Consider the following 15824-nt stretch of genomic DNA (forward strand, 5'->3'; position numbering starts at 1 on the left):
TTAGTATTTAGTATTTTATTGATAAAAAATATAAATTAATTTTTAATATTTTTTTAATTATATAAAGTATTTAAAGTATATTTTGTTTTAATAATTAATAATATATGCTATTTTTAAACTCATTTTAAGAATACATGTTAAAAATAAGATTGGACATGCTGACATGTGATAGTTTTAGGTGTGTCCAAAACGTGTTCGAAAATATTTTTTTTATTTTTTATTAAGATACGGTTGGATGCAGAAGATACGCGTATCAAATAAATATCAATGTATGTCATGTTGAAAATATATCGAAATAAGCCTCAATGTAGTCCCTGAAGTTGCACTCGAGCCTCATAGTAGTCCCTGAACTTAAAAGTTCCTCAGAGTCATCCCCGACCTTGCACTCCGGGACTCAAAGTTGTCCTTCCGGTAATTTCTGGACACCTGGCGCAACTGGAAAGCTTAGCTGGCAGCGTTGGTGACACGTGGGACTCACAACGACTAGCTGATGTGGCAGAGTAAACTCTTCCGACTCAATTTGGTCCCTCAGGTGAAGTTAAAACCCTAATCCCCAAATTTGAAGGCCACATTGTTCACTCTGCTCTCTTCTCGTCGGTGCTGTGTTCTTCTCTTCTCTCTCTCTGAAGCCCGATGGTTATGGCTAGCACGAGTAATGTAGCTGGGAGCTGGAACAACCCACGATCATTTGGAAGCATCATGAGGAGAATGAAAAGAAATAGAGAAGCTCGTTTGCCAGAATAGTGTGCCTGCGGGTCGAGACCGGTGCTGCGGTGGTCAGGGACGGATTCTAATCCAGGGAGACCGTTCCTGGGTTGCCTAAACTACAATGTAAGTATTATTATTGTTGATTGCTGTATTTATGGATATAAATTTTTCTGATTGAATTTTCTTTGATTTGCAGACTGTGGGTAAGAAATAGTGTGGATTATTTTTGTGGGTTGATAAAGTTTTGGAAGATGTCATGCCATGTGATGATAGAACAAGACATTCAGTTGATGATGAAGAATGGAAGATGAAGATGGCTTGGAAATTTGGTAAATTAGAAGCTAAAATTAGGGTTCTAAAAATGGGGAGAATTTTGATGTTTGTGTTCATGCTGCTGATTGTAATTGGTGTTCTTGTATTAAAGCTGGATAGACAGCAGGGTCAACTGTATCTAGAAAAAAACAAATGACATGCATGTTATATGCATTCCTTGTTCATGTACTTGTTCCTATCCTTTTGTTTGAAAGAAATAGAAATTAAAGTGTTTGATTATATGCATACTTCTGTTCCTGGACTTCTTTTCAATGAAATAGAAATGGACAGGATTTGAACTACTCTTAAGTCTGTAACAGAGGATAATATATAAACAAAAGGCTGAGAAAACTCAATTCAATAAAGTCATAATTCATAATTCATATTGGTAATGTTTGATTCAAAAAAGGCATTATAGAGCCAAAACACCAAGTATATCAAAGTTGTTGACATATTGACCTGATAAAATTCAAATACTAAAATCTCCAACACTGGGACAATGTTTTAGGCATTGTAAATAACATCAGCAAAATAGATACAAAAAAACAGCCTGCTTTCCCTAAACATAATCATCCTAATCTTCATTTTTTGTGTCTGGGTGCCTTGAATCCAGGGTTGGGCACAAACTTCATGAAATTTGCAAGCCTTGTAGCAGTTTCCTGTGTTGCACCTTGCATAGGGTTAGGTGGGGGATTCCTTGCTGTATGACTACTTCCTGGTGGGGTAGCAGCAGGTAGGGTGGTTACTGGTGGATTGCTACTTCCTGAAGGTGGTTTTTCACAATGCTTGGCTAACTTTCTTTTTAGAGGGACCTTTGGCGGCCTAACAGGTGAGGGTAGAACCTATCAGCCAAAAAATGTAACATAGTAAACTAGGTTAGGATGTGAGTATGATAAATTTATGATCATATAAGCTCGTGAACCTGTTGAGAGTCATCAGGTGCTTTCAAGGGTGGTTGACTTTGGTCAAGATTGATTTCGGTTGGGGCTTCTGGGACAGGGGCAGCAAAGTTGGCCTGACCTTCACCACCATTAGCAGCAGTGGGTGGTGCTGCAGCAGCCTCTTCGGCAGCAGCTCTCTTTGGACAGTTCATTCTGGTGTGTTATGCTTCGCCACAACAACAACATCAACCTTTTTTATATATTCTTTTCATCTTTGTCTTCAACTTCTTACTCCCACTTAGCTCCTCATCTGCATCTTTTCTTCTTTTTTTCTTAAGTGGTCCAGGCTTGTTTCTAAATTTTGGTGCTTGTGGTCTGTTATATGGTGACTTTTCCCATAGTGATTGACCTGGAATTGGATTGATATGGAAGATATATGTGTTATTATATGCTTCCATGGTCAACCACTGATGACAATAGTCCTCCGGTCTCTTACCAGCCCTTGCCAGTGCAACACATGCATGCACACATGGCATCCCTAAACAACATTCACATAACAACGAAGACAACAACAGTAAGCCTACAATAAAGGTTGATAATGATAATAAGACTAAAACAATGAATTTAAAAAACATTACCACTCAATTGCCAGAAACCACATGTGCAGAGCCTCTTTCCCAAGTCCACAACCATGTTGGTCGGCTAGCCATGTACTTCAAACTTCTCATAATCTGCGTCACCAGACCACATCAGGACCCAATTTTTTGATTCCTTCCGTATCTTTTTTAACCTGTTGCGCTGTATAGGATGTAGAACTCCAGTGTTCGAATTCAGCTTCACCTTGTTCCTAGCTATCAACCTCATATCATATATTCTGACTTCTTCCAAGAGTGTGATAATAGGCTTAGCTCTAGCATCTTTGATCCTGGAGTTGAAGACTTTACAGGCATTGTTGCAGATGTTATCTATTTTAGGTGCATTACTTAAGAATGTCCGACTCCAAGAGTCTCTAGGCCACTTGTTCAAATACTCCCAGGCTTCCTTATTAACCCTTTCAATCTTTTTTATGATATCAAGGAAGCCATCTTAGCTAGTACACCTTGCACAATCCCAAAGTAGCCTTCTAAGCTGGAGATCCTTCCATTGCTTATTGAAGTTCTTCCACAGGTGCCAAACACAAAATCTGTGATGGACATCTGGAAAAACCTCCTTAACTGCATTTATAAGGCCCTTTTCAAATACCAAAGAAGGGGTCAGATAGTTGTTTTCGGGCAGTAAAACTGTCCCTACACTTATATAAGTGACATCAAAATAGTTCTTAGACTTGTTCAAGTGACATCAAACTAGTCCCTAAACTTATGTAAGTGACATCAAACTAGTCCCTACACAGCACTGTTACAAAACATTATGCAGAACAGAATAAATGAGTAACAATAGATTGATAGAACATTATGCAGCATATAATCAGTCCAGGATTAATTCTGCATATATAGACAGTAGCCCAGTGTATTAACATCATATAGGTAACTACAATAGATAGATTGACACTAAATAACTTAGAACTCTTAAGTCACAACTACTGTATAAATAAGTCACAATTGATTAATTCAGCATATATAGACAGCAGCCCAGTGTATAATCATCATGTTGAAACACACCCAATAGGTAACTAATAAGTAACAACCAGTGACTTGTTATAACTAAGAACTATTAAGTCACAACCAGTGTATAAACATCATTTTAAGTCACAATAGATTAATTCAACATATATAATCAGCAGCCCAGTGTATAAACATCATTTTAAGTGACAACCTATAAATATTGCATACCTTCTGTATATCTGAGATAAAACACAGTTTGTTCTTCTTATAATCCCCCATGTCTTGATGAAGTAATTCCAAGAACCATCTCCAGTTTTCAGTGTTCTCAACAGGGACAATTGCATAGGCAATAACATATATATGGTTGTTTGCATCTTGGCCAATTGCAGACAATATCTGACCACCATGCCGGGTCTTCAGAAAAGCCCCATCCAAGCCTATGAGGGGTCTGCAACCAGCCAGAAATTCTTTTTACATCCCTCCAAACAAACATACATCTTCTCAAAAATTGGATCATCATCAGGGTTGGGCTGAGGTATAATCCCAACTGTGACAGTGGATCCTGGATTGCTCTTCAGCAGTGTCAGCCCATAATCCCTCACCATGCCATATTGGGCAACTGCATCACCGTACACAACAGATCTAGCATCTCCTAAGGCCCTGGTCAGTGAAGACTTGTTTAGTTCCAAATCACATTTAGCCTTAAAATATTGTGCAGCCTCGGAATGTCTCAGATTCGGATATTTTCTTAGCTTCTTCACCAATTTGCAGGCTAGCCACTTCCTATTAGCTAGTCTGTTTTTGGTCTCTCTTGCACAAGTGTGGTCATCCATGAATGTCTTGATCTGCTAGCAATTGTTCTCAGTATTATTAGAGGCATACATAAGCCAGCCACAGCTCTCATCCTTACACACAGCTCTCATCCTCACGTTATCGTTCTTCTTAAACCAAATCCTTCAACCCTCTTGTATGCAATACTCACGCACAGCCTCTTTAAACTCTATTTTTGTAGTGAAAGTCATTCCAACCTCTAGTCTAAGCTCTCCAAACCTCCCTCCTTCTCTAAATGCAGGGAATACGTCATCTGAATCAACTTCCTCTAACTCATCCTCAGAGTTTGGAGGAGTCTTCATTTCTTCCGAGTGCCATGAGTCTCCACCATCAGAATCATTATAAGCATCATCCTGCACATCATGATAAGGAGCAAATGATGATCCAAACTTAGGAATCGGTCCAAAAATGATTTCATCATCCTCAGAATCTGAGTCTGCACAAACAAGATCATCATCTTCAACCATAACAGACTTCTTTCCTTTTGTAAGTTTCTTCCCTGGCCTACTTCTCAATTTTACATTACTCTTTGCTGCTGACCTATCCGGAGGCAAGTCTTCTTCATTGGACACTTCATCACTACCAGGCCTATATGCTTCATCCTCTGCACTATCATCACTGTCATGGCTGTCTGAGGATCCCTCTGAACTAGACAAAGCAACAAAGGCTGTCTTGGGCTATTTTCCTTTACCAGTTGTTCTTGCAATATTTTCAGTAGCAGCAGCTCTTGTCAGTGGCCTCCTTCCACATGCTGTTGCTATTTTTACATTCTTACAGCCTCTCTTTGTTTTAGCCTTCTTGATTTCTTTTCCTTTGGACCAAGGATTCGGAATTGCAGTGGGTTGGGACATTTTTTTTTGTGGGATTTTGGGCTTGCTTTTACTGGGTTGGGCCATTATTTTTGGTGGTGGATTGGGCTTAGGTCCAAGACTTACAGTGGGTTGGAGGGAAATTTTTTCTGCTTTGTTTCGGTTACCAGCAGCCAATGAGGTAGGTGGCTCCTTTGGTTTTGTGGATTCAGTAGTATTATTTGGTTCAGAAGTTGGATTGCATGGTGTTGTGTTGGGAATTGGTTCAGCTGTGGCATTGGTAGTGGGTTTTGGGGTGGGGATAATGGTTGGTATCAGCATCAGCTCCTTGCCAGAAACCACTTGTTCTGCTTCCTCAATATACACAGGCTCAGATACTCCATGTTCATAGTACACATGAATAATCCCCTTGTTCTGCTGAGCCAGGTAACACATCTCCATCAGCTCCTTATCATCTACTATTGCTCTTAAACCAGTTTGCATAGGCCGATTAGGCACCAGCCACCAAGTTTGGCTAACCTTGTCATACCCAATTTTCTTGTGATAGTCTTGGACGAAGAATACATCCAGCGTGTCTGTATCAATGTCCGACAACTCACAAATCTCTCCACCGTTATAACACATACTCCCATCAGCCACTGTGATAAACGACCCTCCATGGTGAAATATAATGGTAATTAACGGATCACCCATCTGCCAATATTTAAAAAAAAATTCATTGATCACACTCATTGTTTGAAATCAGACATCACTGCTAGTAATAGATTGGAAATATGAAAGTATAGAATAATCAATTATTGTCCACTAATAAAAAATGAATAAACATTACTGATGTCACATCAAGAAATCAGATCCAGCTATGCAGAGAAAGTGTGAAATCAAGAACATTATTTTGGTTTAACTAAGGATAGCAGTTCTCTAGACATTAACTTCAATCTTCATGGATCAAACCATTCAAATTTACATACCCTTTCTCACAACTAATCCACTAGTCCAGACCAAATTCATCAAACAACTTGACTATTCCAATAGCTAAGTTAACTTCATTAGCAATTGCAAAACTTACTTTATATTATTCTAACATATGTATGCAAGAATCCATTATGATCACACATTCAGTTTAACTAAACAGCATTACATATTACATTCAGTTTAACTAAACCAACCCGATACAAAGAAAGGCAATTAGGTAAATCAGTCAAATTCAGAATCCATTATCAGAGTTACAAAAAATTTCAACTCCCAAAAGATCTTTACTTCTACTGTGATCATGCAAACTCTGTTTAACAAATTCATTGATCAGAGTCATTGTTCTGAAACACATTAACAGTTTGGAAACTTCTCCACTAAGAGCAGTAAACCCTAACACATAAAGAACACGTTTTCATATCATCAAAACACAAGAAACACTCCTACTCTACAATTTTCTTGGCCAAACCACTACGAAAGCCAGTAGTGATCAAACCCTAGCACAGAGAACAGAACAGAGGCGTTCATACCCACCAATTACAATCGAAAAAAACGGCATGAACTTTTGTGAATATTAGATTAACAACAATATAAAAAAACAGAGGAACCACATTTTTTTTTCATTTTTGGCTTACCTCTTTCAGAGAAACCAGGCTTCCCAACTTTGTGTATGAAGAAGAGGAAAACAGCGATGCTCCAGAGCCAAAGTCTTCCACTGAAATCGGTGCGGTTAATGCAATCGTACATGCGCCATTGGAGATTGAGGGAGGAAGAAGAAGAAACCTCACTTTGTGTTGTGTTTGTTTCGTGTTTAGAGAGGAAAGAGACAATACATTATTGAAACGTTGAGGGAGGGACGTATTCAGCGTGAAACGACATCGTTTCATGTCATTTTGGTGCCACAGCCAAAACGGCGTCATTTCTGTGAGTCCCACGTGTCACCAACGCTGCCAGCTAAGCTTTCCGATTGCGCCAGGTGTCCAGAAATTACCGGAAGGACAATTTTGAGTCCCGGAATGCAAGTTCGAGGATGACTCTGAGGAACTTTTAAGTTCAGGGACTACTATGAGGCTCGAATGCAACTTTAGAGACTATATTGAGGCTTATCTCAAAATATATCTGACACAATAAATTAAGAAAGTGTTTGTGGTTCATAGGTATGAATGCATTGTTCAATGTTCATGATTCATGTGTGATTTGTGAATAAATAATTGATGGGTTGAACTTTGAAGGGGGAATAAACTCTAGTCAACCAAGTAGTGCTGAGACAAGCACTCACACGAAGAAAGAGATTAACGTGGGCCCAATAGGCCCAAATTCATCACTCGCTCATTCACTCACTCATTCTTTGACTCGTCACTCAGTCATACGTTCATTCCTCTCTCTCTCTCTCTCCTCCGCAACCATCACAGGTTCCTCTCTCTTTCTCTCTGTCGCTCTGAATTTCCCTTACTATTTGTAAATCTCCATTTTCATTGCGATCTATGTTTCTTGTTCAATTCGTAGTTTATTCTCCAATTTCAAGATGATAACAACATTTTCCATGGTTATGGTTTTGATTTCAAGTTTCATTCTGCAGCACCAAAAGTTATGAAGATGGTGGTTGTGAACCCCACACTTGTTCGTGTTTCATCATCATTTCAAGCTTCTTCGCTGATTCCACACCACGGAACTTCCTTGAATTGCGTTCCAATTCTCCCATTTCGACATCGCAAACAGATAATAAACAAGATAAGGGTTACTGCATCTTCTGGTGGTGGTGGTGGTGATGCGCAACAATCATCATCATCTTCTTCTACTTCGGAATCGAAGAACCCGCTTTCGGTCGTTCTGGACATTCCTCGAACAGTTTGGAGGCAAACTCTGCGTCCGTTAGGTGATTTCGGGTTTGGTCATAGGAGCATTTGGGAAGGGGGTGTTGGACTGTTCTTGATCTCAGGTACTGTGCTTTTTGTGCTGAGCTTGGCTTGGTTGAGGAGCTTCCAGATAAGATCTAAGTTCAGAAAGTACACTGCGGTTTTCGAGTTTGCGCAGGCCTGTGGTATATGCACTGGAACACCTGTGAGAATCAGAGGAGTCACCGTTGGCAGTGTCATTCGTGTGAATCCTTCCTTGAAAAGCATTGAGGCAGTTGTTGAGGTGTGAATCATTGTAACAATCTTTCCATTGTTTTAATTGTTGCTTTGGTTGATGTTTGTTGTTTAAGCAATTAGTTTTCTTTCTACTTTTGTAGGTTGAAGATGATATAAAACAATTATGCCAATGTTGTTTTGGTTTGATATCTGTTGCCTTTAGTTGATTCAAATTTTGTAGGTTGAAAATGATAAAAAGGGAATTATTCCATTGTTGCTTTGATTTGATATTTGTTGCCTTAGTTGCTGCCTTCTAGTAATAATGTGAACTAGTTTATGATTTTTATAGGTTGAAAATTATAAAAAGGGAATTATTCCATTGTCGTTTTGGTTTGATATTTGTTGTCTTAGTTGCCGTCTTCTAGTAATAAGTGACTAGATTTCTATTTTTATAGGATAAAGATGATATATAACATTTATGCCAATGCTGCTTTGGTTTGATATTTGTTGTTTTATTTGCCTTCTATTAGTAAGCAATTAGTTTCCAATTTGTAGGTTGAAGATGATAAAACAATTATACCACGCAATTCATTGGTTGAGGTTAACCAATCGGGTCTACTTATGGAAACTATAATTGATATCACTCCCAAAGATCCAATTCCAACACCTTCTGTTGGACCTCTTGATCAATCATGTTCTAAAGAAGGTCTTATTGTGTGTGATCGAGAAAAGATCAAGGGTCATCAAGGAGTAAGCTTGGATGCATTGGTTGGGATCTTTACTCGCCTTGGGAGAGATGTAGAGGAAATTGGTATCGCAAAAAGCTATTCATTGGCTGAACGGGCTCTTTCCATCATTGAAGAAGCAAGACCACTTCTTATTCAGGTGTGATGTAATTTCATGATGCTGGTGTGCTTGAGGTCTCAAAATAAAATTTTCTGACCAGACTGTTGAACCGGACATTTCTTGTCAATTAAAAGTGGATATATGCATGATTATGAACAAAAGATTGGTATCTTCCATTACCCTTTATTGCATTTGCATGTACTTCTGTCATTTGTGTCTTTATCTTAATTTTATTGTCATTGATTATGGTATGATGTAGCAATTAGGACATGATTGTTTATTACAGACTTAGAAATAAACATCATGGAATATAGAAGGAAAGCATGATTCTCATGTTATACCCACTAAGCCTCTTTATATAGCATGGGAGAGTCCTAATTAAAATCAAATCAAGACCGTCGGGGACTTGACTAAGATAATATAGGTGTCTAAACGTGCATCTAAATCTTTCTGATATTCATATATCATCCCTCTGCAGTAGGTCCAGGTGTTTGCGGTTTTTTATTTGTAATACTTCATCAATTCTTGCATTCTCATGCCCAAACTTTCGTTTTGATTTAGTGATGCCTCAGATGCAAGCCATGGCTGAAGATGTTCAACCTTTGTTGGCCGAAGTTCGTGGTAATGGTCTGTTGAAGGAAGTTGAGGGTTTAACCCGAAGCCTTACCCAAGCTACTGATGATTTGAGGTTAAGGCTATTATTGTTCATATATATCTAAACATATAACCATGTAGCACATTGTTACTAGAATGTTTGGATAGACCCTGCATGAGGATACTTCACTGGGATGATAGAACAGTTGTAATTTGTATGATTATTAATGTAAAAACCTTGAACTGTGACAGCTAACAGAAATCACCTCCTCTGTTTGCAGACGGGTCCATTCATCAATTATGACCCCTGAGAACACTGAACTTATCCAAAAGTCCATATACACCCTTATTTTTACCCTGAAGAATATTGAGGTTTGACCCATGATATCTTGAAATTGCTGAGTCTAATTATTGTGAATTTTTACTTAATTCTATTGTTTGCTTTTTGGTTTCATTATTACAGAATATTAGCTCTGATATTCTGGGTTTCACTGGTGATGAGAACACAAGAAAGAATTTGAAACTACTTATCAAGAACCTCAGCAGGCTATTGTGAGATCAATTTTATCTTTTAAGTGGGAATATAACAGGTAATAATACCATAAACAACGTAGGTATTTCTAAGCTGGCATTACCTATGTTTCTTCTTGCACTTAGTTGTTACAAAAATTAAACTTCCTGTTTTCAATATGAGCAGAACAGTTATTTTTTAGTGAGAGAACCAATCGCTTCCTTGGCTTGGAGTCACTTGCTTCATGGTGCAACATGGACTGATTCTTAAATGGTTTCACTTCTCTCCCTGGATTTGATTGGTGATATTTTCAAAATGTTGGCAATCAGCATAATTGCAATTAGTGAAGTTACTTGTTGCAATCTTGTTCAAAATGTTTCATTGGTGATATTTTCAGCTTGTTGGCAATCACCATAATTGCAATTTGAATATTAACAGGATATTTTAGATCACTTAATTTTGACAAGTATGGTATTATAGGAAGTTGTCCATAGGTTACATAGTTGAACTTTTTGTTGTTTGTTTGTTTCCTCCTACTCTTTGTTTCGTAAGTAATGTGGAATGTGGAAATAGGCATTGTGATTGTAAACAGTATAATTTCGTTTGTTTGGGAGGTGCTGGAATTGATTTTCGGCAGGGAATCAATTTTGCGTTACCTCTATCCAAAATCAAGTATGGCCTCTAGATACTAGAGAAGTGCAACTATTTTTAGTTTCTGTCAGTATCATTTTCGAGGAATTACCAAACATAAATCACTATAGAATCAATTATGCACTAAATTTTACCTAGAATCAACTCTACCTCTCTAAGAGTGCGTGGATGGGGTAATTAAAGTGGGGAAAGTGATTTTAGAGAGTATTTAAATTTTTTAATGACAGAATAATGTGTTTGGATATTTTTTAAGGGGAATTCAAAATTAAGAGATTTTAATAAGAAATTTTGGTTATTAAAAATTAAGAATTTTAATTCCTTCCAAAAGAGAAGGAATTTCAATTTCCACTTCTCTCTAAAAATTGAATATAATTTACCTCGACCAAACAAAAAAATTAAAAATAGAAGGAAATTTAATTATATTACTTAATATCTTATATTTGAAATACACTAAAATTTAAGAATATCTAAATTTCAAACACTGTATTTGTCTGTCATGGTATAATGTTTACTATCGTTTACACAAATTTCGTTTGACCACTGTATGCACGGACATTTTTAAGATCTTTCTATTCCTTTTGTCGATCTAATCCTAATCCACCATTTTTACTGGATACTTTATCGACCTTCTCTTTACATATTCAAACCACTTAAAAACGAAATTTTACATCTCTTAAACAATGTTATTTTCATTCGTTATCCTGTCCTTACATGTATGATCACTTATCTATTAAAACATCTTCATTTAATACTCAATTACATACATTGAAATTTACCTGAATGTTTTAACGGTACTTTATTGTTGCATATAATAAGTCTTTTGTTATCTTGACCAACCTGCTTGAATCTTATAATTTACATTATCTTTTATTTTTCTATTGTCTTTAATAATAGAACCAAAATATTTAAATTGATGGACACGAATTGAAATTAAAACATTTCGTTTTTCTCATTTAAATAAATGTACATGAATTGACTTAAAGGAGTTAAAAAAAGGTTACAAGCGTTACTCGTGCAAAATCAATATTATGGGATTATACAACTGTTGCAAAAACATATATTGTATCCACAATCACAAGCCAGTTGTTACATCCCTAAAATCTTGTGAGGTTTACATGTAACACCTCTAAATATTCAAATGGTGCCTTTTGCTTTCAACTTCATCACTTCTTGGACTTGGGCTTGAAGATACTTGCCTTGTAGTATCTAAGCTCCTCAATGCTTTCTCTAATATCATCCATGGCCCTGTGTTTGTTTTCTTTTGAAGGTGCTCTCTTCTGATCTGCACAAGATGGTTCACAAACAAGGAAATCAACAAGGATTTCTTCACAAACCAAGAATCGATGAAAGATATTTTTTTTCTTTTTTTCTTAAATGTTTTCAACAAAAAAAAAAAATGGGCCATATCAATTGATAAATCATAATCACTCAAAGCTTGAAAACAACAACATAGCCTTTTTCTACTAAATGAGATTTTAACTATATGGATCAAACGACGCCATAATGCCTGTCATGGATCATATTTGCATTTAGGTTGAATTGGGTCTTGTATCACATTAGTTGTGAGTTTAGATTTGGAGCCAATTCAATGCATGCTTGGATATACGAGAAAACGAAAGATTCGTGTTCACATCTTAGATTATGCAAACAACGCAGATTATAGCAACTAGAACTGTCCAACAATCTCAAGCATTTAAGTTTTGTTTTTGGTGAATTTGAAGTTTATAAGTTTATTGAACATATTATACAATGCATAAAGATGAAAGAAATTGCATAAAATGCTAATTATATAATTTCTTACCCCTTGGATACCAGCGGATGCAAAGAGCTTTAACGCTACTAACATCAACAAGCACATGAGAGAAGAGAGCAGCTAATTCCGGCATGTATTTCTGCCAACACAAAGAAAATAAGAATCTAGTAAGCACTTGTTATATATATAACATGCAAATAACAAATATATATACTTTCAATAAGGCGTGATCATTGATCAACATACGCAGAAGGTAAAGGGATCGGTTTTCAATTCTATACATAGATTCTAAATTCAAGTATAAGATATAATCACTTACCCAGTAATGTAGTATAGTATAAAAAACAATTCTAACAAATCTTTGTCATGATGGTTATGAAAGAATTTGTACCTTTAGAAATTGAAAATCCACGTAAACCGAGTTTCCTGCCAAGAGAGGGGAGTAGGTGTATGAACCAAGATGTCTTTTAACAAATTCAATAACCTGTAATTTTCCAAGGGATTGAAGATTTACATTACAGAAATGATTTCGATAAAGTTAAGTGCACCAAAACTACTTTTTCAAGTTGCAATTTTTCGACATCAAAACTGTTTGGCAAGTATTTAGTTCCTTGGGGGGAAAATCACATCTATAAGATCAAATTTCTAGGAACAATCATAACATGGGATGAGAAAACACGAAGGCATTCATTATGCTACATCCATCTACCTATAAGATCAACTTTCAGGCTCCAATTGCAACATGGGATAGCACAAGACAAGGCATCCATTTATGATGAGTCGAATTGTGATATTGAGAAGGAAAACAAGTAATTTATGTTTCTTCACCAGCAAATTGAATATATACGAAACCACAGTTCTGATCAACTGGATAAGCATAATTTCTTATAAAATAGAGCTGGTACTATACTTACTAGAAAGTACAAACCTGCTTTTCAGCTTCTCTTTCGCTAATTGTACTTTTAAGCACCTTTTTTGTTAAACCTAAATTTATTGACAAGCATTAGTCAATCCCAAATCTCAATTCACTGGAAAAGAAAAAATAAAGCTAAATAATTGTAAATAGATAGTTACCAATCAACCATACATGAACAATATAGTATCAAATTTCTTCATATTCCCTCACCTAAGGATATCTATCATAGCCATGATCTTCCCTCTCTTCTTTTCTTTTTTCAAATCAAGAAAAATAAAGTTACAAAAGAATTCTACTCACCACTGGCCGCATGATGACTTTGACACCATTCTCCCATTCTGTCAAGGCACTCCTTACTTTGGTGGATGACCAAATCCGGACCCTAAAATCACAGAAAATTGCTTTCATAGACAACTTAATGTAATATAAAACCAACAATCATGAAAATGTGATATGAAATGAGAAACTACCTCCACCGATTTGGTTAAATTTCCATCTGTAATTATACAAGCAATCTCCAGTATTCTATCCACTTCAATATTTAAACCTACACATATAGAGAAGGTTTAATGCTTCAAAAATGAAATGTGTGCATGCACGTGTGTGTGTGTGTGTGTGTGTGGTGGGTGGGAGAGCATCAGGCACTAAATAATAAATACTACGATCTTTGGAAAGCATATCTTTATAGAATATTTACTTTGAAGTTGTCTAAAATTCTAGACTGCTATAAAGAAGGCTATCTTTCGAATTCTACTTTAGACGTAGAGCCATGCTGAAGGCAAATAACTGTAATGCTATGATACCAAAGTATCAATGTGTGTAATATATCACATAATGTTATTAGTTGCCACTGACTAATTTAGCAGTTTATGAACATCAATCACAAATGAAAAATATTCATTCGTTCTACAAGCTTACCGGTCATTTCCAAGTCAATCCAAACAAGAGGCATCTTGTATTCACATAAAGGAGCCGCTACATTGAGTTGGTTTTGTTCATCATCTTTCGCTACTGAAGAGTCAGCATTGTTGCCATTAACTCTCTTATCACTTTTTTGTTTCTCAATTTTTACCAGAGAAGTGTCACCATTGCCATTAACTCTCTCATCGCTATGACCTGCACCAAAGAAGTATATTGCAGCTGTTAGCTCTCACAATTCTAATCAGCAAAACACTCCTACCAAGAAGCAACTGTTGACAAAGTTTAGTAGCTAATACACATAATCTAATTAAAAATATCAAAACAGCATGGCAAATGTCTCAATACAACCGCCTTTTTCTCACTCGACCAAGAAGAGGCTACCAAAACATAATTGTTCGATCATCGGTGCAGCAAAATCCAGCCTTGACTAATGATCTTGTAGGTACTCCAACTTAGTTTCTTTTATACTTCTTACCAAATCAGTCTACTCACTAAACAAAACTCGAATTGGAGCTAATCAGGTGAACACTTTCCTTTTCTTTTACACTAGTGATTTTTATCATGTACAGGAACATTCATATAAACACACATTAATCACACAGAAGAAAAACTCGGCATGTGTTTATATCAGAAATACAGCACAATAAAGCTCAAATTTCTTCACCAAGGACAATAACATGATATCTAATTTGCTCCAAAGTAATCTCAATCAAAACAAAATCTATTACTCTAAAGTTGAAGAATGAGCTTACAAGTCACAAAACATCAACCACCCAATAAATCACAAGCATGAATAACTATCAAAGCTCACTGAGCCTCCCATTAATACCCAGATAAATCACAACAGCAAAAGTGAAACCCTAAATACCAATTTCAGCAGCTGAAAAATTCAATTTTTATCACATAATAATAATAATAATAATAATAATAATAATAATAGAAGTATTACCATGAGTGGCAGTGGAAGGGGAAGGAGGAGGAAGAGGGTTGACATGGCTATCATCAGCGTCAAGTTCTAACACCGAAAAAGAGTTTGCAAGTTTCTCCATTTTTCTTCTTCTGACACTCATTTGCTTCGTTTGCAAGTGCAGAGTGAAAAAAAAACGCACCTTGATTTGGAAAGAAAAAATATCACACGCTCTCCACTCTGCATTCAATTTTGATGGTTTTCTACTTTTATATTTTTGTAAGATACTATTTCTCTAGAAACAATGGAGAAGATAGGTTAATATTGTAAATGATTTAAAATTAAACTCTTAACTAAATGCATAATTTTATATCAGTAATGCTATATGTCACTAATAATTTACACTCATATTTAATTATTTACATAAATTTTTATATATAAATTATATAATTTATATTTATATTTACTAAAATTTATATATATAAATCAATAAAATTTATTTGTTGAAGATAATTTAATATTTATACTTGTTAATTATTGGC

General features: G+C 36.1%; 2 protein-coding genes across 2 annotated transcripts; one reads left to right on the forward strand and one right to left on the reverse strand.

Moving 5' to 3' along the window:
* Nucleotides 7323–10850, forward strand: LOC107609375 (protein TRIGALACTOSYLDIACYLGLYCEROL 2, chloroplastic). Its single transcript, XM_016311321.2, has 7 exons — nucleotides 7323–7523; nucleotides 7691–8250; nucleotides 8739–9068; nucleotides 9602–9717; nucleotides 9905–9995; nucleotides 10087–10213; nucleotides 10321–10850. The coding sequence occupies exons 2-6, from the start codon at nucleotides 7702–7704 to the stop codon at nucleotides 10177–10179; spliced, it is 1179 nt and encodes a 392-aa protein (XP_016166807.1). The 5' UTR covers nucleotides 7323–7523; nucleotides 7691–7701; the 3' UTR covers nucleotides 10180–10213; nucleotides 10321–10850.
* LOC107609684 (oligoribonuclease) lies at nucleotides 11710–15585 on the reverse strand. The gene is made up of 8 exons (XM_016311702.2): nucleotides 15325–15585; nucleotides 14373–14570; nucleotides 13925–14001; nucleotides 13755–13836; nucleotides 13467–13522; nucleotides 12930–13022; nucleotides 12587–12677; nucleotides 11710–12067 (listed from the first exon to the last, which is right to left on the reverse strand). Exons 1-8 carry the CDS (start codon nucleotides 15443–15445, stop codon nucleotides 11949–11951), a joined length of 837 nt encoding a protein of 278 aa, XP_016167188.1. The 5' UTR covers nucleotides 15446–15585; the 3' UTR covers nucleotides 11710–11948.

This window comes from Arachis ipaensis, chromosome B07 (assembly GCF_000816755.2).
Source record: "Arachis ipaensis cultivar K30076 chromosome B07, Araip1.1, whole genome shotgun sequence".
Taxonomy (NCBI): Eukaryota; Viridiplantae; Streptophyta; class Magnoliopsida; order Fabales; family Fabaceae; genus Arachis; species Arachis ipaensis.

Excerpts from the sequence above, each read along its gene's own strand:
- LOC107609375 (XM_016311321.2), top strand. The coding sequence starts at position 7,702 with ATGAAGATGGTGGTTGTGAACCCCACACTTGTTCGTGTTTCATCATCA. Across the intron at positions 9,069-9,601 it reads CAAGACCACTTCTTATTCAG|ATGCAAGCCATGGCTGAAGA; the intron begins GTGTGATGTAAT and ends GTGATGCCTCAG. Across the intron at positions 9,718-9,904 it reads CAAGCTACTGATGATTTGAG|ACGGGTCCATTCATCAATTA; the intron begins GTTAAGGCTATT and ends CTCTGTTTGCAG.
- LOC107609684 (XM_016311702.2), bottom strand. The coding sequence starts at position 15,445 with ATGAGTGTCAGAAGAAGAAAAATGGAGAAACTTGCAAACTCTTTTTCG. Across the intron at positions 14,571-15,324 it reads CCCTTCCACTGCCACTCATG|GTCATAGCGATGAGAGAGTT; the intron begins GTAATACTTCTA and ends TCTTTGGTGCAG. Across the intron at positions 12,068-12,586 it reads CATCCGCTGGTATCCAAGGG|ATCAGAAGAGAGCACCTTCA; the intron begins GTAAGAAATTAT and ends CATCTTGTGCAG.